General features: G+C 40.6%; 1 protein-coding gene across 3 annotated transcripts in view; it reads right to left on the reverse strand.

Moving 5' to 3' along the window:
* The window catches only part of PEPD (peptidase D), a 146,933-nt gene that overhangs the window by 88,411 nt on the left and 31,906 nt on the right, over positions 1 to 26,616 (reverse strand). For 2 of the 3 annotated variants that reach the window (XM_059824841.1, XM_059824839.1), the window contains 3 exons: positions 25,750 to 25,794; positions 17,094 to 17,169; positions 15,581 to 15,627 (listed from right to left, as the gene is read on the reverse strand). In XM_059824841.1, the coding sequence (XP_059680824.1) occupies positions 15,581 to 15,627; positions 17,094 to 17,169; positions 25,750 to 25,794 (168 nt within the window). The remainder of the gene's footprint in view (positions 1 to 15,580; positions 15,628 to 17,093; positions 17,170 to 25,749; positions 25,795 to 26,616) is intronic. The other variant, XM_059824840.1, reaches the window with a different exon arrangement.

Consider the following 26,616-nt stretch of genomic DNA (forward strand, 5'->3'; position numbering starts at 1 on the left):
CTGTAACAGATTAGTTTTAAAATTGAGCAATGCACCAAGGCAGCTATTAGTCTTTCAACTCAATTGACAACTTCAAACAAATTAACGACCAAACAGTCTTAACCAAATGGTGTCTTGACAATTACAAACTGCATTTCTAAATCCAAATTCCAGTGCAATATTCCTGAGTAAGTTTTCTGAACTGTAGTGATTTACTTGAGTAAAAAAATACTGCCGCATGTGGTTCTGAAATATTCTCCAAGCTATCACATCCACTTCACCATCCAACTCTTTAGAGAATGATACATACTGGAGATGAAAGAAAAGGAGATCAGAGCAAGAATTTGATATACAAGAGCTGAAAGTTACATCACACATGCAACCCTTGTCAAATTCCTCCAACTACACCCGTCAACACATAATCTATAGCTAAGATGAAACTGAATATTCCCCAAGAACAGCATGATGTGAACCGTATCTCAGCTTGAATCTACAAAGGAATTGGCCAACAGTTGAGATTTTTACACACCATCATCCATTTTTGGCACACACTCTTGGAATTAGAGAAGACAAGTAAGTAGACAGTAACAACTAATTGTATGGCCCTCTCCTTTCCCTTAGAGGTTTATTTTTTTCCTCTTCAAAGCTTTATAGATTGATTGTAAAGCCACGCTGTAAATCAAAAGAAAGCAACTACTCATTACCTAGTTAGAATTTCCTGGGCTTTTACTGTGAAGCTACTTCTCTGCTGTTTGATCTCGAGGCCACCGGCAATGTCTACAAGCATGCTACCTATCATGGCAGCTGATACGCACTTTTTCCCAGACCCCTTTTCAGCAGCTTGAAGAATCTCCACCTGATTCCAGTTCTAAAGAGAACCACCAAGAGAAACAATTCATGGATTCAAAATACTTGTTCAGGTTGGAAAAAAAGAAAAAAATATATGTAAAACCAGCTAGGAGTGACTCGGTGTTAAAGAAAATAGAGTGCATGGTCTACTGGTGCAGACCAACACGCCCAGCTGTGATTGCCTACACTCTATCTGAAAAATACAGGAAGTAATGCTTTTTTTTCAGAAAATTAAGATTTAAAACTACTGTTGCCACTGTAAAAGTTATCTCCCAGCATGGAAAAATACATAAAAAGACATGCTTTCTGCTCATCCCTATCAGCTTCTAAGCTTCTTCCTGATGGATGAAAGACGGCATGGAAAGTTTCATTTTCTGGAATATTTTTATCTCTGAAATACCAGGAATGATCAAGCCTTTTCTTTCCAGTGTTGCTGGAGGGCACTGCTCAAACAATCCACTTATCTTTTCCAGTCCTGCAGCAGGCAACAGCACTCAGTCCTTCACTCAGGTTCTTTCTAGATAAAAGCAAATACTTTAAGCCAAGTTTTCATTGCTGCCAGCTTTAAGAAGCCCTGTGCCTCGTGTTTTAGTACAAACAGTGCACGCAGCTACAAACAGCAGGTCCCCACCAGCACCCCAGCCCACTGCTGTGCAAGCCCTAGCAACTGTGGGTAGAGCTGGGCAGCAGCAGCCCTGGTTGGGTACAAGAGAAGGTACCCGTAGGAGTTTGAGCATACCTCAGGCATCTAGGGACTTGCACTGTGAGGCGCACCAGATGCTAGCAGAGGGCTAACTAGCAGGTGTGGAAGCAGTGAAGGAAGATGAATGGCACTTGGTAATGATCTGGCATTTATTTGGAGTGACAATGGTGACAGCTGTGATTTGCCATGATTTGTAGCTGTAAGTTGGAAGCCTGGAGCCCCACACCCCATTCAGGTATTGAACATCAGTGCGACGCCACCAGCAGATCATCAAGATGAACTTGGTGCAGAGCGCTGGCTGGCACGGAGGAGCAGGACCCCGTACTTGAACTGGCCCCACTAGCACCCTACGCGTTCCCCACGCAGCCCAACCGACCACGGCCAAGCAAGCCGGCACAGTGCAAACCTGTAATACACAACCTTTGTCTCATACATTCAAAAGTAAAATACTTCAACAGTCTCCACCTACACATGCTTAAACCCATTGATTTTTCCAAGCTGTCTTTAGAGAACCAAAGCAGCGGCAAAGGGCACAACCCTACCCTTCCCCTCTGCCTCACCTCAGCGAACAGGAGGGGAAAGTGGAGCAAGATAAAGGGTATAGACTGAACATTGAAGGAATGATTACAAACAGCAAAGTAATTTAGCTAAAAATAACATGCAGGGATCGCTCCTGCAGATGTAGGTACAGCCAGGGTGCCTGTAGAGAAGCAGTACATTTTGTGTAGAGCAAGCGGGATAACCTATGGGAGGTTATGGAGCTCCACATAAGAACTGGCTATCTCACCTGAGCTCCATAACATGGTACACAATCTCAGGGCAGTGCCCCTCCCCATAATATTTTGGAATAAACTTTTAGATGTTTGTCGTTAATATTTCGGAATAAACTTTTGAACTGCTGAAAGGCCTCACAAAATCTTTTAAAATTACTTCTTTATACATTTATGCATGCTAAGCATAACTGAACCAAAACCCAACATACCTTTCCTCAAAAAAATAATTGACAAATTTCACTGGAAGTTCTACACAATAGCTAAAAGATATCATTTGTGCCTGCCCACACAAATGAATCTGCATCCTTTAACATGAGACCAACAGAAAAAACTTATCCATTCTTTTCTTGCAAGGTCCTCTCTTCTTTTCTCAAAAACAGCAGCTCTTCACTTAACATTGCCTGAGACTATTTTGAGTATCAGTATTTTAAATTTAGAAAAGTACCAAACGATGTAATAAATACAAATCACCAACTGAAAAAAAAAAAGTACAAATGAAGGTGACCCCTTCCTGTCCTAGGGTTGGTATATTTAGGACCAATTTGTCTTTATGCCTCAGTGCAGTATTACGGTGAGTGAAAGGTGCTTCTGGCCATCTCAGACTTGAACTTCAGAAATAGGCAGCATAATATCCCTCTTCACATCTCATGAATACTTTCACTTTGCAAAAGTCTTTGAACACATGATGCAAGTTCTGTCTGTTTCATCAGTTTTATCACAGTTAATGACCAAACTGTGCTCAGCACCGAAGAAGATCAATAAGAAAATAGAGAGGGGTGGGGGCAGGAAATCTGCTGGGTTTGGATCTGCTATTTTAAGTAACAGACAAATATTATTTTAATTTCTGCTAGGGATAATGCATGTGCTTTGATTGATAAGACTTAAACAAATGCACGTCAGAATTAAGGAAGTGAAAATGCACACATTGCATCTCTTCAAAAGGAAGCAGATCCCCCTTGAAGGCAAGCTTTGGCTCCTGGGATTTTACCCCAGATGCTACCCACTGCCTTCTGCAGACTGATGGCTGGAAGACGAACATACTCCTCTTGTTCACCAAAACATTTCACTCATGCATACTGAAAATCAGATGGCAACCCGTGTTCCTAAGCAACCTCATGCTCACTCTACATTCTCCCTCCTCTGCCACCGGTAGACAAGAGGTTTTAATCATCGATTCACACTGCACCCAATGCGCAAGAATCCCATCACGAGAGGCTTGGGCGCAGCACTGCATTAAGCAGCATCAGGCAGCTTCAGCCCCTGTTTTGTCTTCACCAAGGCATGCAGAGTATAACTAAAAGACAGCATTGTTACTTTTGAGTTGTTTATAAAGACAAGTTTTAAAAAAAATCCTGGCTTAATCATAAAGTGCTTGCAAGTACAAGCTAAAAATTTATATTCTTGCCAGCAGGTATGGAAACATTCTTTTAGAGGTACTGAGGGTTAAACTTTTTCCTGACATTTATAATATTCAGTGCTGGAAAAAAAATCTCTGCAAAGAATAATTGCTCCCACAGGGACCAATCCTTGGGTCGCAGTTTTTTGCTCTTGATGGCAACAGAGCCTTGAATGAGATTTTCTATAAAACCTAGACTTAAGCTTGCAGCATAATCACAATGTTTGCCCTAGCTCTAGAAGCTGAACTAAAGCACCACTTCTACAGTGTAATTATTCCACATATGTTCCAAAAACCCATGGGGAAATTTTATTATTCAGAAGAATAAATAGGGTAAAAATAAATGGTTTTTAATTTTAGCCAATTTTTATACTCCTTATGAATTTTCATTTTTCTTATGCAAGTTTAAGTCCATGGGAAAGAGGATTTGCCTTGAAGAAATAATTAAACTTTCATCTTCAGTTATGCTTCTTAGCAAATACACAGCCACCCACATAGCACATAACACACAAGTGCTATTCAGTGACACAGAATGCCGACATAATCACCAACGCTTCATAATCTTCCTTTCAGTTTCAAATTGAATATTTGAAGTTTGAACTTCTGTTCAACAACACAGAGTAGGCAGAAGCGCAGTAAGGACTTAGGTTAGAAGGAGGCTGGGGTCCCAATACAGAGCTTAATTTGCCCTCAATACTTTTTCGAATACTTGAACTATTGTTAGAGAATAATGCAGTAATTTGTCATATGGGGTATGTAAACCTACTGCCTTAAGGATAATAAAAGATTATAACACTCAATTTGTGATGACAATGTCTGCACCAGATTTAGTCAGCTGCAGAAGTCAGAATTCTTTGGGGAAAGGAAGCTGAGGAAGCAGGAAGATGCAGGCACATTTTGCAACCAATTCTACCCATGACACCTTCTCCAATTCCTGGGAACATTTCAACAGTCCTTTCTTAATTCAGGGGCCAAACAAACGACTACACAGGTGCTCTGCATAGGCAGGTCACAAAATCTGCACATCCCCAAGCTCATTTGCAAACAAGCCGCACCCTGTTCACAGGGTCCTGCTGATCCAGCCACCAGCCTCAGGCATCCATACACCATCTCTGCAAGTGCTGCTCCTTCTCCCAGAGCTCAGGCTGTTTTCCAGTGCCTGAGCTGGCTGAAGAGAAGGGCAGAAAGACCAAACACCAACAGTGGATATCAGAGGTTAATGCAGACTGATGGGATGAAATAAGAATGGACTAATTTTCAATGCTCATCCTAAACTGCACTAGAGGCACAGAAAGCAGCATTTTAGCCATCTTCCTAAAGATGCCAAATCTGGCTCCAAGGGCCTATCACTACACTCATCCCAAGTGCTAGAACCAATACGAAAATGAAGCACAAAGTAATAGAGAAAGCTACCAGAAAGAAGTTACAACACCCATTCAAGAACTCTTTCAAGTAACAGAGACTTCCTTTCCCCACTGCCCCCAATAATCAACAAGCTCACCTGACCCAAACAAATTGTAGACCCCCTCGGAAGGTCTTACGGACAGCAAGCCTCTTTGATGTACAACAGCAACAGAAATAGCGTTGGCCAGGGCCTTCCTCAGTTAAATGGTTTCTTGCCATACGGTACTGACTTCCTTCTCACAAAGACAGAATTTCTGATCAAAACCAGGTAACTCCTCCCTCAACACAAATATCTCTGAAATATCCCTAAATCATGCAGGATTGGGAAGCCAACTCCTGAATGCTGTTGCCCTTTCCAACCCAAACAACACATTAGTCACAGACATGATGTTGTTCTCCTTCAAACACACAATAAAGAAAAAAAATTTATTCTGGAGAGTTGACCCAATCTAATGTATTACACCCAGTATCAAACCTTCCATTACAGAGCAAATCTAGAGATTACATAGGCAAAAGACTATTAATAAATCACACCTAACATCCTAAACTTCACGCAATCCTACATTTACAACTTATAGGTACACCTTGCACCCAAACAACTTCACACAATTTTTACACATTATCTGCTAACCAGAGACATAAGAATGCCTGCCCACCTCTGGCATTCTGTGCTGACCAAGAGGACATAGCAGCTTCATTCTGAAATAAGAAAGCAGCAGAAATCCAGTCTAATACTTCTGAAAGATATGACATTTTACAAGTGTATTGGGTTTGTGTGGCAAGGTTTTGGTAGCAGGGGCGGCAACAGGGGTGGCTTCTGTGAGAAGCTGCTAGAAGCTTCCCTATGTCCGACTGAGCCAATGCCAGCCGGCTCCAAGATGGACCCGCCGCTGGCCAAGGCCGAGCCAACCAGCGACGGTGGTAGCACCTCTGGGATAACATAGTTAAGAAAGGGGAAAAACAACTGCAGCCGGAGAAGAGAGGAGTGAGGATATGTGAGAGAAACAACTCTGCAGACACCAAGGTCAGTGAAGAAGGAGGGGGAGGAGGTGCTGCACGTACCAAAGCAGAGGTTGCCCTGCAGCCCATGGTGAAGACCACGGTGAGGCAGGCTGTGCCCCTGCAGCCCATGGAGGTCCACGGTGGAGCAGATACCCACCTGCAGCCCTCGGAGGACCCCACGCCAGAGCAGGTGGATGCACAAAGAAAACTGTGACCCCATGGAAAGCCCGCACTGGAGTAAGCTCCTGGTAGGACCTGTGGACCCATGGAGAGAGGAGCCCACACTGAAACAGGTTTGCTGGCAGGACTTGTGACCCCATGGGGGACCCACACTGGAGCAGTTCCTGAAGGACTGCACCCCGTGGAAAGGACCCATGCTGGAGCAGTTCCGGAAGAACTGCAGCCCATGGGAAGGACCCACATTGGGGAAGTTTGTGGAGAACTGTCTCCCATGGGAGGGACTCCACGCTGGAGTAGGGGAAGAGTGTGAGGAGGAAGGAGCAGCAGAAACAACATGGGATGAACTGACTGCAATCCCCATTCCCCATCCCCCTGTGCTGCTCGGGGGGAAGAGGTAGAGAAAATCAGGAGTGACGCTGAACCCGTGAAGAAGGGAGGGGTGCGGGGGAAGGTCTTTTTAAGATTTGATTTCTCATCATCCCACTCTGATTTTGATTGGTAATAAATTAAACTTACTTCCCCAAGTCAAGTCTGTTTTGCCTGTGACGGTAATTGGTGAGTGATCTCCCTTGACCTTATCTCAACCCATGAGCCTTTCATTATATTCTCTCTCCCCCATCCAGCTGAGGAAGGGGAGTGACAGAACGGCTTTGGTGGGCCGTCCAGCCTGGGTCAACCCACCAGCCAGGGTCAACCCACCACCACAAGAGGATTGTACCAAGTGAGAAGTGATGGCAACTGTACCTTACACTAATGGATTAATTTGTGGAGCCTTCAAATATCACATATCCCATTGGTTCTTTTAAATATACAGGTTTCAGTAGATGAATTGGAAGACACAGCGTCAGTTGTCAGCAAAACTCTTTGTATCCCTCACTTCCCAAGACCACCTCAAGGCTCAATTTGATCTACTCAGGAAGAGCTGCTGAAAGCAAAATCCAAGCAACCCAGAAATAATGTTGGGTTTTGAGGAGTTCTCAACAGGGGTAAATTCCTTTCAGCATCACCTCTACTGTCTAGTATGATTCAGGTTCCTCCCCAGTCCTAAGTTTCACTTAGAGTTCATTTTCCATCACTTCTGCCTGGCAATTCAACTGTATCCTGCCCTGCTATATGACTCAACCTTAGTTACACATGCTGTCTTCAGCTCTGCTTGGACAGCAGAAATGCAGCATAGTTGGGCACAAAGACTTAGCGCTAAGCATACTCCAGTACTCATGCATCTCTTGTTACAGGCAACCACCTGCAGCTTTGTCCTTTGCTGCCCTCATTGGCTTCCCATACATAGATTTGTTCAATTATTGTTTGTAGTCTCAGACCTTAATAAGCATCAAGTGACCTAAGCCTCCTATCTCCAAACAACACTTAAAACCCCACGACCAAGGCCTAGGTCAGAAAAATTACAACACTTGAGAGCAACACAACATTCTGCAAATGAGACCAAGCTCATCTGCATGGAGAAACAAACTAAAAAAGACTATCACATACCATTCTGTAATTATAATCCTGACCTCGTGTTTTTCAATACAGCCGATAATGGGTACACTAAAAAAACCTACCACCTTCCAAAACAGTACACAGTTCTGCACAATTCTTCCCCTAGAGACATGATGCAACACCAAAAAACCAAACAAAAATCAAACAAACAAACAAAAAAGAACCATCAGGATAGATGCTAGAAACTCTACTTAATAAGCTGGAAGGTGGCACTTGCACACTACAGTGATGAGGATGCTCTAAGAACCAATTTGGAAAAGAATTTACGCAGGGGGCATGCCAGCAGCAAAGAACAGAATCTGCTCATTTTCTTTTCATCTGTGTAAAATGGTTTTCATTTTCAGGTCAGTGTGTGACATCATGTTATTAATAGACAGTCTTGGTATTCTACCCATTTCCTTCAAGTTGGGCTTCTAGTCTCTGAGCATGATCACGTAGCAATTCTGGTTATCAAAAGATGAGGGCCAACAAACCCAAAATTCTGATCTCTCTGCCTCGACAGCAACTAGCAAAAATTACTGAACTAAAGCTCACAATGCAGATAAAGCCTCACATAAAGTAGAATCTTTACTTTTGACTTGTCTGAACAAGCATGAACAAAATCCACAGCAAATAATAATCAGTTCAGCCTGCTGTCTTTTACGACAAGTTCCATTTCACGTATCTCCAATCTTAGCATGTCATTAGTAATGCTAATTAGTTCACTATCTCAATGCCACGCTAGATTCAGTAAAAACTGAGATCATTGCTAATTTGAGAAGAAAACTTGTTCTTTCCTTAATATAAATAAGAGTAATAGTCGCTCTGCAAAACACCCACAGAAATTAATATTGCTTGTAATTTTCCATCAGATTCAAAATTTAAATAAAAATTGCTACTACCTTTTGATTTCCAAAAAGATAATAAAAAGGTAATTACGAATTATCACAGCACTTACTAGATTAACAACCCTGTAAGGACATACAATGACACAGCATTTAAAGTTGGGTTATATCTTCCTATGCAAGCAAGCCTAGTTCTGTACACATGCACATTGCATACATCCTTCCACAGCTCTCTTTCTGAAGGGAACCATTTTCTAATACCAGCATAGTAATTATTCTTTGGTATCTGTGGTCTGATAGAGGTTTTTATTTTAAAGTTCTCACATGGTCTGATTCCACAATTTTTTTGTAGAAGATAAAACCCAATTATGTGGAACTTCAATCACAAGTCACCAAAGAGACCTATGCAATTAAACAGCACTCTTCTACACAAAGAGCTAATTAAAGTGACATCCAGGAGGTGAACCAAGCTGTCCTCTGCTGAAAGAGAGAACAGACGAGCTTGCCACGGGACCTCCTGCAAAGTGAAAATGCTGAGAGGTTACTGGGAATACAGTGAAACTGCTCTGCTCCCTCCCAGCAGTTAACGGAGTCCACCACCAACCACTACGACCACACAGACCAGCAGTTCAGGCAAATCTGGTCTCCAGAGGTTCCAGTGCCCCCACGTTCCCCTCCCCAGGAGGTTTCTGCCCCCCACATTTCTCCTCTCAGCTAGAGAGAGGGGGAAAGCAGGGAAACTGGAAACGGGTACGTGTTCGCCAGGGCTGGGGCAGCTGGAACCTTTCAAAGTGGATTTACCACAGAGAAGCACTTCTCCTAAAGCAGATGAGGTGCTGTAACAGGAGGTCTCCATGTTCAGGAGGTAATCCTCATCCCCACTTCTGCCAAGTTGAGTGCATGTGCATACGCATTTCCGCCTCTGTGTGTCACAGAAGAGGAATAATGCTCAGGGGTTTTCTAAACCAATTTTTAAATTAAGATTTATTTTAAGACGATTTACAACCTTAATTCAGCTGGATTAGGAAATCAGAGGAGACAGCCTAATTTAAAACATCAAAGAACCAGCTGTACCTGAGGGAAGGCAGGCAGGAGGGGAAGGCTGCAGGAAGTGTCCCTCTGAATCCAGTTGCTCTTCCCAGCAAAGACATTATATCTGATTTCCCTCTGGGCACTGGACACCTGAGATTCAGTGGCTTGCTCAAACTAAGCAATTAGCAGCTACCCGACATGTGCTGTCAGAGCTGCACTAAGCTGCCTACCTGGCCCTGGACTGCCGTAGGTCATTTTGTACCACCGGTTTTAGGAGGTTCTGGGTGACCCCGAGCTGCTGTCTCCCACCAGGTGCTCCCCTGGCACAGGTATGAAACCACTGGCTCATCTAGTCGCTTCCCGGCCAGCCCCAGTACGATCCCTGTTCAACAGAAGCTCCTGGGCTGCTGTGCAGTACAGACATTCTGCTAAAAACAGCAATTGCTGCTGATCCATTTCTTCCTTCCACCCTTCTACTAGAACTAGGTATCAAGGCAAATAAATAATATTGGATACAGGATTTTCTTAGTACCAAAACACCGCCCAGACAGCAGACAGACACATACACCAGTCCTATCACACAGGCGTGCAGAAACAAAGGAAAAACAAGTGGATTTTTTGTTTTTAATGTGGGGAAAAGCCACCTTCCTCCTCTCTTTCAGATGTTTTTCATGTATTTTCAAGTTTTAAATCCAGCCTTTTGATAGCAGTAACCTACATTTAAAAACCCATCACCTCTAATTGTAAGGCAGCTTTGGGAAACAAGGCAGTCAAGTCATTTTCAGGCTACACAATGCTACCAACTGTTTTAAAAAAAAAAATTAAAGGAAAAGAAAATCACATTTCAGTAACTGAGCAGGCTGACATGCTGCTTGAGATTAATGGAGTACTGGTCTCTTGTTTAATAAAAATAAATCCTATACACAAATACCAGTGAGGGTCATGGCACAATTCAACACCACTCCCGTGTCAAAAAGCAACTGTGAAGAATTCACCTGTGTATTTTTGTCAGCTGCAATGGGCATTCTTTTTTACTATGCCCACACACTTATGCGAATGACTTACAAAGGCTACACTTGAGCTGAAATTCTAAACACAAAAACTGGATCATAAAAAAAATAGAAATATTTTTAAAGATTATTTACTGCAGAAGTCAGGGACTTTCTCAAGAACATTCAAAGAGCAAAATCTATCAGGATATGGTAACTGGCAAATCCTGATTAGCTAAAATAATCAGCTTTTCACTAAAAGGAAATACCCAAAGGAAAATAAAATTATTCTGGCTATTTTCTCTTTTCTAGTGAAATAACATGTATGTTTCATTTTCAGTTTGTTCCACTGGAGCAGAGGAGAGAGAGATAAATGAAAGATGAGAGCCATAATCCATGAAAGCACTCTCAGACTTCCACAGATAGTGAAATTTAACATTGACAGATATGACAGCAACTCATCTCAGAGCCTAAGCTCTGCTTTGGAATTGGGGACAGCACTAAAAGAATAGGGATAAAGAACTCGTATCAGCCTTGGCTGGTAAGAGAGGCAAGGTGTAAAAATAGTCTGTAAGCATTGTAAACCAAGAAGAAAAAACCTCTGTAGTTGCCTTCTTGCCATTTTATTCTTTAAATTGTTGCTGTTACAGCAGAATGGAGTTTAAGTTTAGTATTAACTACTACAAAATCACCACAATTATTTGTATGGTTGTACAGATCTAAAAGATCCACTGCACTATATACAGAGGGGGCATCTGTACAGTTGGGCAACAAGCTTCTGACCTGGCTGGCACATGCTCTGAATGAACTCCAAGTCCCCTCTCTACAACTGCATCTGGAGAACCAGTGTCACGCCTAGGAATTTCTCCAGCTGACTGGTGGTAACCCACTGCTGCAAGATCGTATGGAACATATATTGCCCTCCATCACTTGTACCAACCTGAGCACCAAAGCATTTAGTCATAGGAAGGAAATGCAGGCAAACCTTACAGAGAGGAAAGCAGACATACAGAGATTAAGTGCCTTCCCCTAGCAAGCCAATACTAAAACCAACAGTGCCTGAGCAGTGCCCAAGAGCTACAGGATGACACATCCTCTGAGCGGGTATGGTCAGATTCTTCCTACTTTGCTGCTTTTACTGATAGAAACAATGTGCAAAGTACTGTTACCCACCCCTGACACTGCACATCACACTATCTGCCCTTTACACTAGACAGTTGCTCCTTTGTTGTGAAAAAGCCCGCTCTACAGGATCAGGACCCAAGTTTTTGGATCCTACGTACTGGAATCATCATTATTTGCATGGTAACAGTAAGGAGCGCCTGTGTTCAGCAATTGCAGAGGGTTCAGAGATAGTCAATCTAGGGAGATCTTGGAGAAGGGAATGAGCGTTAGGCCTCGTTTAGTGCTGCCCAGCATCATCAAGGCAATGATGACTATATTGTAATTTAACGAACCCAGAACTGTGCAGACACTCCTATCACAGGGCCTTCAGTGCTATTCAGAACAGGATAAAAACCCACAAAAACAGGCAATGCATACAATAGCTACATGTTCGATGCTGTGTATGTAGCAAGTTGCTCTCCTGTTGCTACAGCACACACTTTCACTTCATTCCCCAATCAAATCAACAATTCCAAGTACCCATCCTGATCTTAAAATTGTTCTCTTCAATAAAAAAAGGAAGAAATGAGAAAAATGCAGAGAAGATTCAAAACTTCATTTGGTAAACACTAAGCAGATGAACAGGCACCATTTTAGAAATTGATAAACACTGATCTAGAGAAGGTATCTCCAGTGCTTTACAGCATCCTAAAACAGACGATTGTAGGTCCTAATTAGTACTTCCCTGTGTATGTATATATTTATATGTATACGCACAGAATACTTTTGTTTATATGTAATACACTTAAAACAACTCAGCCAAAATCAGATTTTTTTCACATACTTCTCAAGCTGGAGAGATTTCTTTTATCATTTTGCTGTATTTCAACAATATATTCACTACAGAACAGTTTCATAATTAAAAGCCATTAATTAAAGAAGATTAATTAAACATGAGATAAGCACAAATAGTAAACAAACTACTTCAGAGAACATTCAGAATCTGACCTCCCAAAATGACTTTATATGCAATTACACACGCTGTGAATTACTGTTTGCAGATAATTGCCTTGGCTGTCTCCTTAAAGTCAACCAAACACATACTAAAGTTAAATAACATCAAACCAAAAAAAGAAGTCAGGGCTGATTGGACTTGCAGTTAAATGCGTTCATTTTTTATATAGCTCAGCATTAACACATTACTAGTTCAAAACTATTTACCAGTGGACCTTAATCATAAGAAGTACTTCCAGCACACTTCTGAAGATAGCTTTCAACCCTCAAAATAAAAAAATATTATCTTACCTAGCGATTTCTCCATAATTTACTTAATTTCCTTCAAACTACTTCTCAGAGAATAATTCCAATCCTAGAAACAGAAATAGCTTTCTATATTGTTGACTCTTTGATAGATTTCCTAGAGTATTTTAACATGTTCTTGCTGTATGATACAGTAGAAATAAAATTACTCGGTTTTTGTAGGAAGGCTGCTTGTCTGACTGAACAAAGAAAAGACAACGCTTAGGTCCTACATGTAGTAATGGAAAATTTTAATTGCTTTTGGGATCTCTGGCATTATTCTTCCTAGCAGACAGGGTCAGACCAGCTTTGTACCCAGACATACATGCTATACTCCACAATGTCAAAGAATGAAGCAAAGCAATATGAAGGGAGGTTTATTGGCCACATTTCAAGAGATATCTACATTCATTTCAAAAATTCACAATCTCACAGCCATCAGCAGGAACTGCAAATGGATCTGGGGAAAAGGGTCACACATTTCAGAAAGCTTTCACAAAAGGAGTGGAAGCCCTAGAAATATCAGAAAATGAAAAACTTCATTAACTTTTAATCTTCTCTTAAATACAAGTGTGAATACTTTTGATAAACCTATGCAGACTAAGAATTTTGGTTCTCTGCACCCTTAGATTTCAGAGGTACCAAAGCTGCAGAATGCAAACTATCTAGCCTGTTGACAAAAAACCCCACACAATTAAAAAAATATACTATTTCAACAAAAATTGTCTATTTTTCGATGCTACCTATTTTTAGGTCTTTGAAAGTTCCCCCCTTAGACTACATTAACGGGTAGTACTCTGCATACAGAGTAGAGATTTCCTAGACTGTTTTCTAACTTCATTTATAAACATGTCAACTACACACTTCTTGCCAGAAAGGTGTGGAAATGACAGGTTTAGATTTTTAGAACCCTTTTCCCTTAAGCAATAAGGGAACAGAAACCAGAGCAGGGATGAATTCCACCAGCAACAGAAACTGAAGTTCTCATTATAGTCTCCAAGGCAGACACTACAGAGGTAGTCTGCCAAGACCTCTTTCATTAATGAAATAACCTCAAACTCTTTCAAGAAGTGTAATCTATCAAGACATATGGAAGAACAGAAGGCAATTTTAAACAGGTTTAACACACAGTTGCCTAATTTACTTATTTTTTTAATTCAAAGACGCAAATAATCATTTCAAAAGGCTGATGTGTACGGAAGAAGCTAGCCAGAGAAGAATGAAAAGTCCTGGAGTGAAAATGCAGTATACCTCATACACGTACAAAAGAGGTATATATATGTATGTTGCATGACATTTAAACCAAACTGCCAGGATCATGACATTTAAAAGCACCTGAGAACAAACTCTGCTCTATGGAAATTTTTGATTACTACTGACTTCCAGAGCCAAAATTTCACTATCAGCCTGTATAGCACGAGCAGTGAGTAAAATGAACACAAACACAAGGTTCATTAATAAAGTTAACAGGGGAATGTATACAACATATTTTTTTTCCCCTGTTACCTGGTGGTATATGTAACTGCAATTTGAAGCACAGTCAAATTATAGGCATGAGCCTATAGAGTCTGTAGAAGTTTAAACTGCTTAAATGTAACATTAGTTTTTCCATATTACATATGTTCTCAGGGTATTATTTGTTTTTTGAGATACCTTGAAATCCTGATGACAAATATTCAGGTCACTTTATTGTCCCCTCACTGGGCGCCAAATTAGCCTGCTTACTAACATTTGAAAAATTACTGTCAAGAAACAACAGTAACTGAGATATGACTGCTATTTTCTATTTCTTCATTATGCAAATATTTTGAAAATTGAAAATACTGTATGCAAGCTAAAAATAAATGGACTTGGTGATCAAAACTGTGCTTTATAAGATAGGCTGCTGATGATCTAATGTAAATATTGATTTAAAAGAGGAGACAATGTTTTCCTTGTAACTAGACACATTACTACTGTACCACTCAGGAGCAGCCAATCCTTCCTATATATGCCTGCACAGCATGTTTTCTTCAACATAAGAGATATACACTCTATTCTTACTGACTTCTTAACAGCTGTAGTAACATCCATTACATTTGTGAGATGAGCTCCTTATACAGGCTAAGTACAGGTAATGCCAACTCGTAATTGCAGGCAAAATGTAATTGAACACAGCCTTTCATAAGGTTCTTAAACACTCATACATGCAGTCTTCTAAGCATAACAAGCAAAAGGGCAATGTTTCTCCTTAAACACCATTTTATTGGATGGCTTCAAACAATAATAACAGCTATTTTGTAAAGCTTCTGTAAATTACTAAAACTCCAGGAAGAGAATTATGCTGCACTAAACCATCACCAAAAAAAATAATCAACCATCATCAAATATGTGTTTGAAACTGAAGTACCACCTCAAAATAATAAAATAATGCTTACAACAGCCTTCAAACAGCAATGAGCTTTCAGTCTCAACTGAATCAATGCTACTGCTTTGCTTCAGCTATTTTTTCTACCCCTACTACAAAGAGACTTTCTCCTTTTTATTACAATTATTTAAAGAATTCTTACCTCTCCATCTCGTATTCTTTCATACCTGCTTTTACTGCCTTCATTACCTGTAAGATACATATTAACATGGGACATTCATAGCAGGAGGGAATCGCATATTTATAAATTTATGACTTATGACTGATTATCTCCAGAGGAACCTATATTACAAAAATATCATCTGTACTTCATTTAAATTTACATCAGTAGATGCATTTTAAAACTACATTGGAAATCAAACTCATTTTAATCTTCATAAATGCCTGCAGTCTCCAGCAATAAAGCAAGTTTAATTGCTAAACTACTATATCCTAATGAAGTGCAGCTCATTGAAATACCAACGTGTAATTCTGAAAGCTCTGGTGAACTTGGCAGCAAGTCCTTTTGTTTTACTTTTATGAAACACCAGCAAAGCAAAACTGTGAGCTAGAATATACTACAAAGGGAGATTCTCTTTTATATTTTGCAATCTGAATCAACAGAAAACTACTAGAGTTAACACCATTTTACAAGCCTTAAGTCTGATTTTTGTTCTCAGATGTGCTGAGAACGTGCACCAGTTTTATTCTTTTGCCTGTTTCTGTATTATAGAAGTTCTGGGCAGCTGCTCTGTGGAAGAAATTCTCTCAGATGTGATAAGATTATTCAAGGATGATGAAGGACCAAGGAGAGTGAATGCAAATGACTATCCCTAGACTTTGCAATTTTACAATATTCACTTTAAAATATTTTTACACTTCACAGTTCAGAAATCTGGAGCAGGAGCAAAGACAATAGTTGAGTTAGTAACCTCATCAGCTACTTTTACCTAAGCTCCCTCTGGTCATCGCTCAGAATTCATCGCACCTCAGCATCACTATATGGAGTACAGGATTGATACCCAAGTTAATTTTGTCATCAATACCAGTACAGCAATATGACTCCACTGGTACAGTGCTAGGTCCAACCTGAGTAGCCTTGCTGAGAGCCTGGATTTGCCTTTGCCACGCTGCTGTGTCAACAGAATAGCATCGTGAAGCACTGTACTGGGGGACATACCCATTTCTGAGGAGCAACCTAAGGAATCCTTGCACTATCCTCCACTGTGTATGGAAACACTCCTTCAGTTTGGAAGGATCTGGAGAGAGTAACTTGCTAGTTAAACTTTTCAAAGCTGCACATGCTGACATGAGCCAGAAAAATAATCTTCTTGCTCTCTTCTTTCTCCATTGCTATACAAGTATTTGTGCATACAGGACAGATAGATTGCAAGCAGGTCACCTTCTGTTGAAGATTGCAAGCAGGTCACCTTCTGTTGAGGCTCCAGCTCTTATCCAAAACCACACTTGATTTCTCACGCATCACAAATGCACCAGTGAGTTCAAGGATAATGCAAGGTGTATTACTGGGCTGTAATAGGAGGGATATTATCCTCTTATTTCTATCCAGCCTTTCCATTATTTTATTACTAAGCAATTCAGAGTTGCTGGGAACATTTTCTGAGTACCACTGCTACACTAAGAGCAAAAATTATGAACAGTAAAGGATCCATTACCTCTTTATGAGCTTCACTGGAGATTTTATTGGTGTAGCGCAGAACTTCCAACTCCATGTCTGTCTTAATCACACGACTTAAAGAAAAGTAGAACAGATACCAGGTTAGGTTGCAATTTCACAGCTTAAGAACACAAAATAAAAAAAACCTGAAAATAATATGCATCACCTATGGTAAAATTAGATCAAGTACACCTCAAGAGAGAAGAGCTATTACAGTATTCATGACAGTGAAGTTTTGTTGGCATTGATTCACCATTAGCAAAACGATCTTACAAAGGGAAGTCACAAGCATTTAAAACATCAGCCTGCATTATTTTAATACTAATGAACAGGTGGTCCAACCAACATTTTTTCAACTCATTCTACAAAATATTAGAACAAAGGCAATGTATTTATGCATTTGTCATGGCTCAAACACTACCTCAAACAGAACATTTCTACAAGCGTACTTGATTTACTTTTTAAACACAATTTGAAACTAGTTTACATAATGAAATCCCTAGAGCTTCAGATTTTCTGTTCAGCACAATCCCACTCCCACCTATTTGCAATATCTCAAAAGGCAGGGTGGAGGCAGGTGTGTGATGAAATGTTATTTCTGTTTGGTATTAAAAAACCCAAAACACAAAATTCAGAAACCACAGCAGCAGTAATTACAGCCATGATGACCATTCTCTTTCACATGCTTCTGGAGGAAAAAAACCAAAACAAACACCCCAACCCCCCCATCCTGTTCACAGAATCACAGAAACATTTCGGTTGGAAAAGATCTGTAAGATAATCAAGTCCAACCATCAACTAACACCACCATGCCCACTAAACCATGTCCCACAATGCCACATCCACACGTTCCTTGAACACCTCCAGTGAGGGTGACTCCACCACGTCCCTGGGCAGCCTGTTCCAATGCTTCACCACTCTCTCAGAGAAGAAATTCTTCCTAATATCCAGCCTAAGCCTCCCCTGGCGCAACTTGAGGCCGTTTCCTCTTGTCCTGTCGCTAGTCACTTGGGAGAAGAGACCAACACCCACCTCTCTGCAACCCCCTTTCAGGCAGTTGTAGAGAGCGATAAGGTCTCCCCTCAGCCTCCTCTTCTCCAGGCTAAGCAACCCCAGTTCCCTCAGCCGCTCCTCATCAGACTTGTGCTCCAGACCCCTCACCAGCTTCGTCGCCCTTCTCTGGACATGCTCCAGCACCTCAATGTCCTTCTTGTAGTGAGGGGCCCAAAACTGAACACAGGATTCGAGGTGCGGCCTCACCAGCACCGAGTACAGGGGCACGATCGCTTCCCTACTCCTGCTGCCACACTGTTTCTGATACAGGCCAGGATGCCGTTGGCCTTCTTGGCCACCTGGGCACACTGCTGGCTCATATTCAGCCGCCTGTCAACCAGCACCCCCAGGTCCTTTTCCGCAGGGCAGCTGTCCAGCCACTCGTCCCCAAGCCTGTAGCATTGCATGGGGTTGTTGTGACCCACGTGCAGGACCCGGCACTTGGCCTTGTTGAACCTCATGCAATTGGCCTCAGCCCATTGATCCAGCCTGTCCAGATCCCTCTGCAGAGCCTTCCTACCCTTGAGCAGATCAACACTCCCGCCCAACTTGGTGTCATCTGCAAACTTGCTGAGGGAGCACTCAATCCCCTCATCCAGATCATTGATAAATATATTAAACAAGACCGGTCCCAAAACTGAGCCCTGGGGGACTCCGCTTGTGACCGGCCGCCAACTGGATTTGACTCCATTCACTACAACTCTCTGGGCTCGGCTGTCCAGCCAGTGTTTTACCCAGCGAAGAGTGCACCTGTCTAAGCCACGAGCCACCAGTTTCTCCAGGAGAATACTGTGGGAGACAGTGTCGAGGCCTTTACTAAAGTCCAGGCAGACAATGTCGACAGCCTTTCCCTCATCCACCACGTGGGTCACCTGGTCATAGAAGGAGATCAGGTTGGTCAAGCAGGACCTGCCTTTCTTGAACCCGTGCTGGCTGGGCCTGATCCCTTGGTTGTCCTGCACATGCCCTGTGAGCGCCCTCAGGATGAACCTCTCCATAATCTTCCCCGGCACCGAGGTCAGGCTGACAAGCCTGTAGTTCCCCGGGTCCTCCTTCCGGCCCTTCTTGCAGATGGGCGTCACGTTGGCAAGCCTCCAGTCGTCCGGGACCTCCCCTGTTAACCAGGACTGTTGATAGATGATGGAGAGTGGCTTGGCAAGGTCCTCCGCCAGCTCCCTCAGTACCCTTGGGTGGATGCCATCAGGTCCCATAGACTTGTCAGTGTCCAGGTAGCATAGCAGGTCATTAACTGCTTCCTCCTGGATTATGGGGAGTTTATTTTGCTCTCCATCCTTGTCTTCCAGCTCAGGGAGCTGGATACCCTGAGGATTCCTGGTCTGGCTATTAGAGACTGAGGCAAAGAAGGCATTAAGTACCTCAGCCTTTTCCTCATCCTCGGTGACAATGTTCCCCCCCGCATCCAGTAAAGGATGTTCTTCATGCCTTATGAGATACTGAATTTGCGCCTATGAGCCTCGATACTCTGTTCTGAAGTCTTCCCAAATATTTACCATTAAACTCTTATCTACTTACACTGCTTTCTACCATGTATTTCAAATAAAAGCAGCTATTTAGTCTGACATGAACAGGGAAGCAGAAATAGCTCCATACCTTCTATTAAAAATCACCTGCTCTTCCCACTGCTACACATACTGATTTCCTAGTATTTCTCATGCCCATCTCAAAGGCAGCTGGGAAGTACATACTTACTGTTTATAAAGAACAAAACTACATCTATTGAATTGCATTAAAATATTTAAATTGTATTTTTCAGCTCCACTCCAGAGCTCGCAGCAGTTACAAAGTACCATAACTGTTGTATTTTGAAACTGCCACCAAGACAGCCCTTTTTTATTTTAACATGCTCCTACTCACACTGCTGTAGAAAACTATTTACTGTATTTCTGCTCCTGTAGTTTGCTTTAATGAGTCTAGAAACAGGTTTCTCACAGCCATCAGTGCCTCTCATGTGCAATAAGAGCATTTCCCAGAGATAGCGACTGCATCGCTATGCGGCACAGCCACTCCCCTTCAAACAAAACTTTTCTGGCAAGAGTAAAGGTACCTGTGTAAAAATGCTGATATCAATCAAAATGCTTTTACAAACAGGAACACAGTAGAAGGGAATGGATTGACATTCTTAGTCAATTGGCACATGACACAAAATAATCATTACGCATGTTGAGAATGAGAAGTACAATGCTTTAAAATGCACACCGAGGTGAAAAAATTACACTGGGATGGTATAATATGCTCACCGTGGGTGAGGAAACAAACTTCTGCTTCTGCCTTTCAGCCAAGACATAAAGAATAGTAGCTCAAATATATTCACGTTAGAATGAGGTAGCAAAGGCTTATAGATTTTTTTTTTTTTAATCCTGTTCTTTGGAAGACTGCATGTGCTAGCAGGATAATTTAATACTTATTTGATGTGCCTTTATATTACTTTCAATATACAGTACATATCTCTGATCTGCAAGTGCCTGAAAAATAGGTTGTTTCATAATTCAGCTGTCTAATCTCTTCATTGAGATCTGCTAGTAATACAAGTTAGTAACTTCTCAACAGCAATTGCAAACAGTATTAGAACCTATTTTACTTGACTACATCGTAAGGCTTCACGGTCAAGGTATTTATTGTCAATCATAACTTCTCATGTATCTTTTTGCATATACAAATTCATGCTCAGCCTCAGATGGAATTTTTATGCAATGCATCACCTTCATTTACACAAGGTCAAGCACTGAAACATTTTACAGAAAATGTTTAGTCATTCTGAGACCAACAAAAACCACTACCCAACTGTCAGCAGGGAAGAGAGGCAGGTTGTACAATTGTGCATGGAACATGATCAACTTCACCCTCCACTAGATACCAAAAAGAAAAAGTCACTGGGCTCCTATGCTGTCTCCAGTGTTGATGAAGTTCCCACCAGCATATTTAGGCAGTAGAAGGGCGTGTATTTCACCACCTTCTCACTGTTTTGATGGCATAAAAAGCAACACTCTCCCAAGCCAGATTTAAAGTGTTGCTGGTCAAGCACTGTGGTTAGCACCGTGGTTAGCCCCATAGGGCAATCTTGCAGGGGATGAGTGGTCCACAGTTCTCATGATGTTTTCCCCCCACTTCCAAGATAAGGCTGGGAAGAAAGTCCCACTTTTGTTCACGAATGCGAACTTCAATGTTCTGTTAAAAGCAGCTCTTGGACCAGTTACACACTGTGCATACATTCATTAATATCTCAATAGGAACAAATAATTTCCAGGCTCCAGCTAATGTAATTGCAAAAACGTACAGATTCAGCATGTAACACAGTTCTCAGATTAACAGGCAAGCCACTCAATGCAATCGAGTTAAAATAGAAACACAAGTCTCCTACTGTCAGGATTGACCTATAACTTAACTCTTCTTTTTTTTTTTTGACATAAAAAAGTGTAAAAACATTTCTTCTTCCTCAGTCTCCTCTTTTACACACACATTGTGCTTTTATTTACACTTGCCATATGAGCAGGTGGTCTTTTCATGCATGTCAGTCATCCAACAGAATAGAGAAGCTTTAATACAAACAAGTATGATTTCAGTCCTTAAATTAAGTTTGGCCATTTTAAGTGACTGGATATAAAATTTCATGCACAACCTATTTTCCATTAATCAAGCAGTCAAGAGCACATAGAATTCAAGGCAATTGTGAGGCTGAAACTTGCAGAACTCAACTATATTTTCCTAAACCAGTGCTTTCCTCAAAGACACAAAAATGTTTACTTCTCTATGTGCATTCACCACTCCCGATCATGCTGCCAGAAGTATTTGTTCCCAGTTACCAGCTCAGTGTTTATCAGTTGTCTTGTTTTGTTGTTTTTAGTACACGCATGCAACCTTAATGGCTGCTTTCTGTCACATGCATGGAAAACATCTGGATACGTCCACTCCTCCTTGTCCTTCTGGAAACATTAGATTTACAGAACACCTAGTAAGTATAGATGCTGTCCACGTAGACAGACTCTGCAGTCCTGCCTTGTCTTCACCCTTTTTGCACCTTTGCTGTTACCTTCCCACATTTTATTTATAGAAATTTCTGTACCATAGTCAATATATTTATGCTTTTCTGCAAGCTTTTGCATAAAAACTTGCTAATTGAATTAGCATCAAAGCCAGTAAACATAGTAATGCACGTATGCAAAGGAGAAGCATTACAGTGCAGTTCTGAAAGACAGTTGCAGGAACACCAAACACAGGAGTTCATCTTGAAACAGCTGAAAAAGATGTTAAGAGTTTTGCAACATAAATAAAAAAACCCTCTGAAAACACAAAAAGCATATGCCCAGCTTTAAGAAATTAACATACAGATCACTTTTCCCAAAGAAACAATTATAGCTTCCCATCAAAGTAATGCAAAATACAGAATATATGAAATCTTCCACACATAAATATCAAATCCCATTTTCATTGAGATTACAAGAAAATACAGTATATACAGGCACAAAACAAGCCGTACATTGCTAAATGTTTATCTACTAGCATCACCACAATTATGGTAGACAGACATCGCTATACTAAAGTAACAAAAGGCCATTTTGGTAAGTGCTAACGTAGAAAAATTTCCTTCTCATTACTAGGGAGGTAATTTGGACAAGTTTGGAGTTTGTTTTCTGTTAGATGACATTTTCTTTTCGAAACAGTGAAATCAATACTTAGCGTATACATTCAGTATCAAATTTGAAATGAGAGCCCTGAAATTTAAAATGAAAGTGTTTAAATGTGTTTGAAAACACATTCCTCAATTAAAAAAAAAAAAGTGAAAGCATCCATCTGCAAACTGCTGAAATCCACTCTAAGGTCAAATTCTTTTATGTTTTATCCTTAAGTTTCATAGCAAGTCAGAAAATCTTGAGATCTTGAAAAAGGATGAGTAAGCAAGGGAGGCAACAGATCCTTAATCACAAACACTGTGCCCCTTGTCAGTACTGAACCATTTTCTCTGCATTTTGTTAGAAGACTGTCTAATACTAGAGTTGCCTTTTGTAGCTCTCCCCAGTTGATTCAGCAAGCTCAGCCATTTCACCTCTTGCTGGCAGTTTTGGCAGCATGGTATAGATCAGAGCTCTTCTGACAAGTATCACGTAAAACCAAATAGTTCAGAGCTTGCTGAATTTGAAATTATATGCACCCATGCATGCATACAATTCAAATTAAGCAATTTTCTACCCTAGAATATAACCCCCACAAAAATCCATCTTCCTAAAAGAAAAATATTCTTAATTCTAACAATGTTATTGCTTTCCAAAGAAAGTTTCTTGGGCAATAACTTGACATTCCAAAGAAATTTCTACTTTAGGAAGTTTTAATACATATAGCCTGTTATTCACTATTGGTTTCACCAGACGCTTAAATCCTAACAATGGTCTTTAACATACTTCTCCAAGTGCTGCCTTTCTACTGCCTCAACTGCTCCATCTATCTCAGTACAACCTCTGGGCACAGACCTCGTGTTTGTCCATCCCTGAGCTTCCTGAAGAAGATTTAACCCCATATTAACCCAAATCACAGAGGAGAAAAGCTTATCACGTGACATCTTGGTAAGGTGGATAGAACCAGAATGAAAGCTAACTTGAGAACAAGCTTGTAGCCCTAATCCAAAGACTTCTGCAACTAAAATTGTCATCTCTCTCCCTGTAGTGCTGCCGTATCTACAGATCAAAGCTTGGAAGTTAGACCGGGCCCCTCTTCAGGTCCCCTTTCTTGCCCCTTGTCTTTCCCTGCCAACAAGAGTACAAAAAGGCAGGCAAACACGAGGAGCGCAAAAATGGCACTGTCAGGCTAAAGACTTTGCTCTCTCCTCTGCTCTTTAAACAGTTTGTCAGGTCTCAGAGAATCCTCCTCTGGCTGCTGCACACATGGTAATGAAGTGTCAGAGGCTGAAAGTTCCCAATGTCTTAACAAAAAAACCTGGTGCCCAACACCAAACCAACGAACTAGAACTCAGCAGCAGCCACCTCTGCAGGAAAATAAGACTTTATGAAGAACTTCTAACCTGACTTACCCTTTCTATTATTTTTGTAAGCAATGTAACACAGCATCAGGTGTCTCAGAGCATGTGTGAACATTTCTAGATTTTCCCTATCAGCATCTGTAATGACAGGAGCTTGACTAATTAAACACTAACGATATTTCTAAAAGAAAACAGGTTTTGCTAAGCTCATCCTTTACCAAGTTTCCCTAGTTGTGTTTAATCTGTACATCCCTACACATCAATTTCTGAACTTGTGTTCTGTCTACATTAGTCAGGACTCTCTACCTCAAAGGCTGACCAACTCTTAAATTCAGAAATCAATTCTATAAGATAACTTCTTTGTTTTGGAAAAGGAAGGTCCAAATTCTAGAAGGACAGAATAGGCAAGATTTAAAAATTGGTACCCTGAGCAATTTTCTGCGATACAAAGCACTCACATTCCCCCTTGCTCTCATTAGCAGGATTTGCAAGCCGTGAGTCCCACTGCTACACATCGCCAGGTCCACCCGTGACCCAGTCACACAAAAATGTCTAAGCAAAGTTTCCCCACTTCCCTCTTACAACTTTTTTTCATTGCTTGGCGTGACATAAAAATGGCTGTAACAACAGAAATGTGACCTAATAAAATTCTACACATTCTGAAATCACACCAATGTTCAAAAAATATCTCCCCAGCTTCCAAGCTGGAAACTAGATATAGATGAAGACAGCAGAAGACTGTTCTCAGCATATATGCTAATAATAAACATTACAAAGAATAATATGTAGTAGTCTATAATACAGTCAGCTATATCAGTGGTAGTCAGAGTGTGCACTTCCCTGTTTGTATTTTAAGATTCTCAGCTTATCTGTCTTAACTAAGGATTTGCTTCCTCATTTCTAGATTAATACACTCAGAAAGCTTAGATAAAAACCTAATTCATTAACAAAAATCCACTACATTGTTTCTTCAAGTAATTTCCTAAATGGAAAACTAGAAAGCCCTAGTTATGGAGCAATCCTGAGGACAAAGTCATCAATGCTGACCAAAAGAGGAAAACCGGTAAAATGCAGTAGCTTTGCAAGCTGCTAATACACTTAGTCACACTCTAATTTTGTCTATTCCAGATAGGCTACAGCAGAATTCCCCTAGAATTACAAAGTATAGTTACATGAATAATAATTCAACAAAATTAATGCTGTTAAAATAAATCCTAGAGAATTAACAACACCTTATTAAATATTACCTGTTCAGACACAGTTTTCATCTACCTTTGATTTTGATTGCTAGAATATGAATTATCCTCAGTACTTTTCCTATTCATACAAATTCACATTTACACAACAAATGTGACTTAACTCCAAACACATTCTATAGAAATGCATATCCAGACACAAGGCTTAAGAAATGTTACATAAACTCTTGACTTTTCAATGCTGTTACCTAGCCCTGGTTTTACTTTTGTAGATTATTTCCACCCCACAACATGAAATCAGCTTAAAAATCATATAGTAAACTGGAGACTTCTGCTGAGGAAATCTCTCTGAAGCAATAGTACAGTATATAAGCACATTCAACAGTACTCAGAGAGAAAGTTTTTATGCTACTCACCATTCTGCAATTTCAGGATGAAGGATTTTGTTGTTCACATTAAATCTACAAAAGAACAAATACAGATGTTAAAAACCAGCCAAACACACAACAGCAGAGACTGCATATTCGCTTTTTTTTTTTTTAATGTGTCTTTTCTGAGGACGTGAAAACCTGCAAAGGCAAATATTGTATTGGAATTCAGTATAGATCAATATAGACCCCAGTGAGGAGAATGCACACACTCATCTTCACTGTGCAGGTATTTAATTTTGAAATACATGAGACTTAAGATACATAATTTTAAGAATGTGTAGAAACCAGAGTAACAGTATGTTCAAGATATAGTTAAAGAACTTCTTTTGACAAAGATAAAATGTTAAGTTATCAATTCACTGCTATGAGTGTGGGTTGAACCAGATCGACTTCCAGAGGTCCCGTCCAACCAAAATTATTCTGTGATTTTAACTTTGCTCCTCAAATATCCTTCAGTGAAATTAAACACAGTGAATTGCTAATTTCATCCCTTGTTTTACACCTTCTGATTTTTGTGTGCACAGAATGGGGCATGTGATAAACAAGCTTGCTCAGAGGACTGTGAAAAGAAAACAACCTCTCCTTGTCTTTTCTGATCTAGAGAAGAGGCAAAGCAAATGCTTCCATCTCACCTTGGCCTTAAACACTTAACTGTTTTTCTGTTTATTTTCTACATTAGCAATTCATGTATTCTTGGAACTATTTTGAGGCTGTCTAAACAATAACATTACAGTAGCCAATAGAGTAAGAAGCTGAGTAATTAAATGGAATAATGGATTTTGTTCAAGGGTTTTTTTGCTTACAATTTAAATGCCTAAGGAGTGTTCTGCATCAAAGATATTTTTGTCTGAC

The sequence above is a fragment of the Gavia stellata genome, chromosome 15 (assembly GCF_030936135.1).
Source record: "Gavia stellata isolate bGavSte3 chromosome 15, bGavSte3.hap2, whole genome shotgun sequence".
NCBI lineage: Eukaryota > Metazoa > Chordata > Aves > Gaviiformes > Gaviidae > Gavia > Gavia stellata.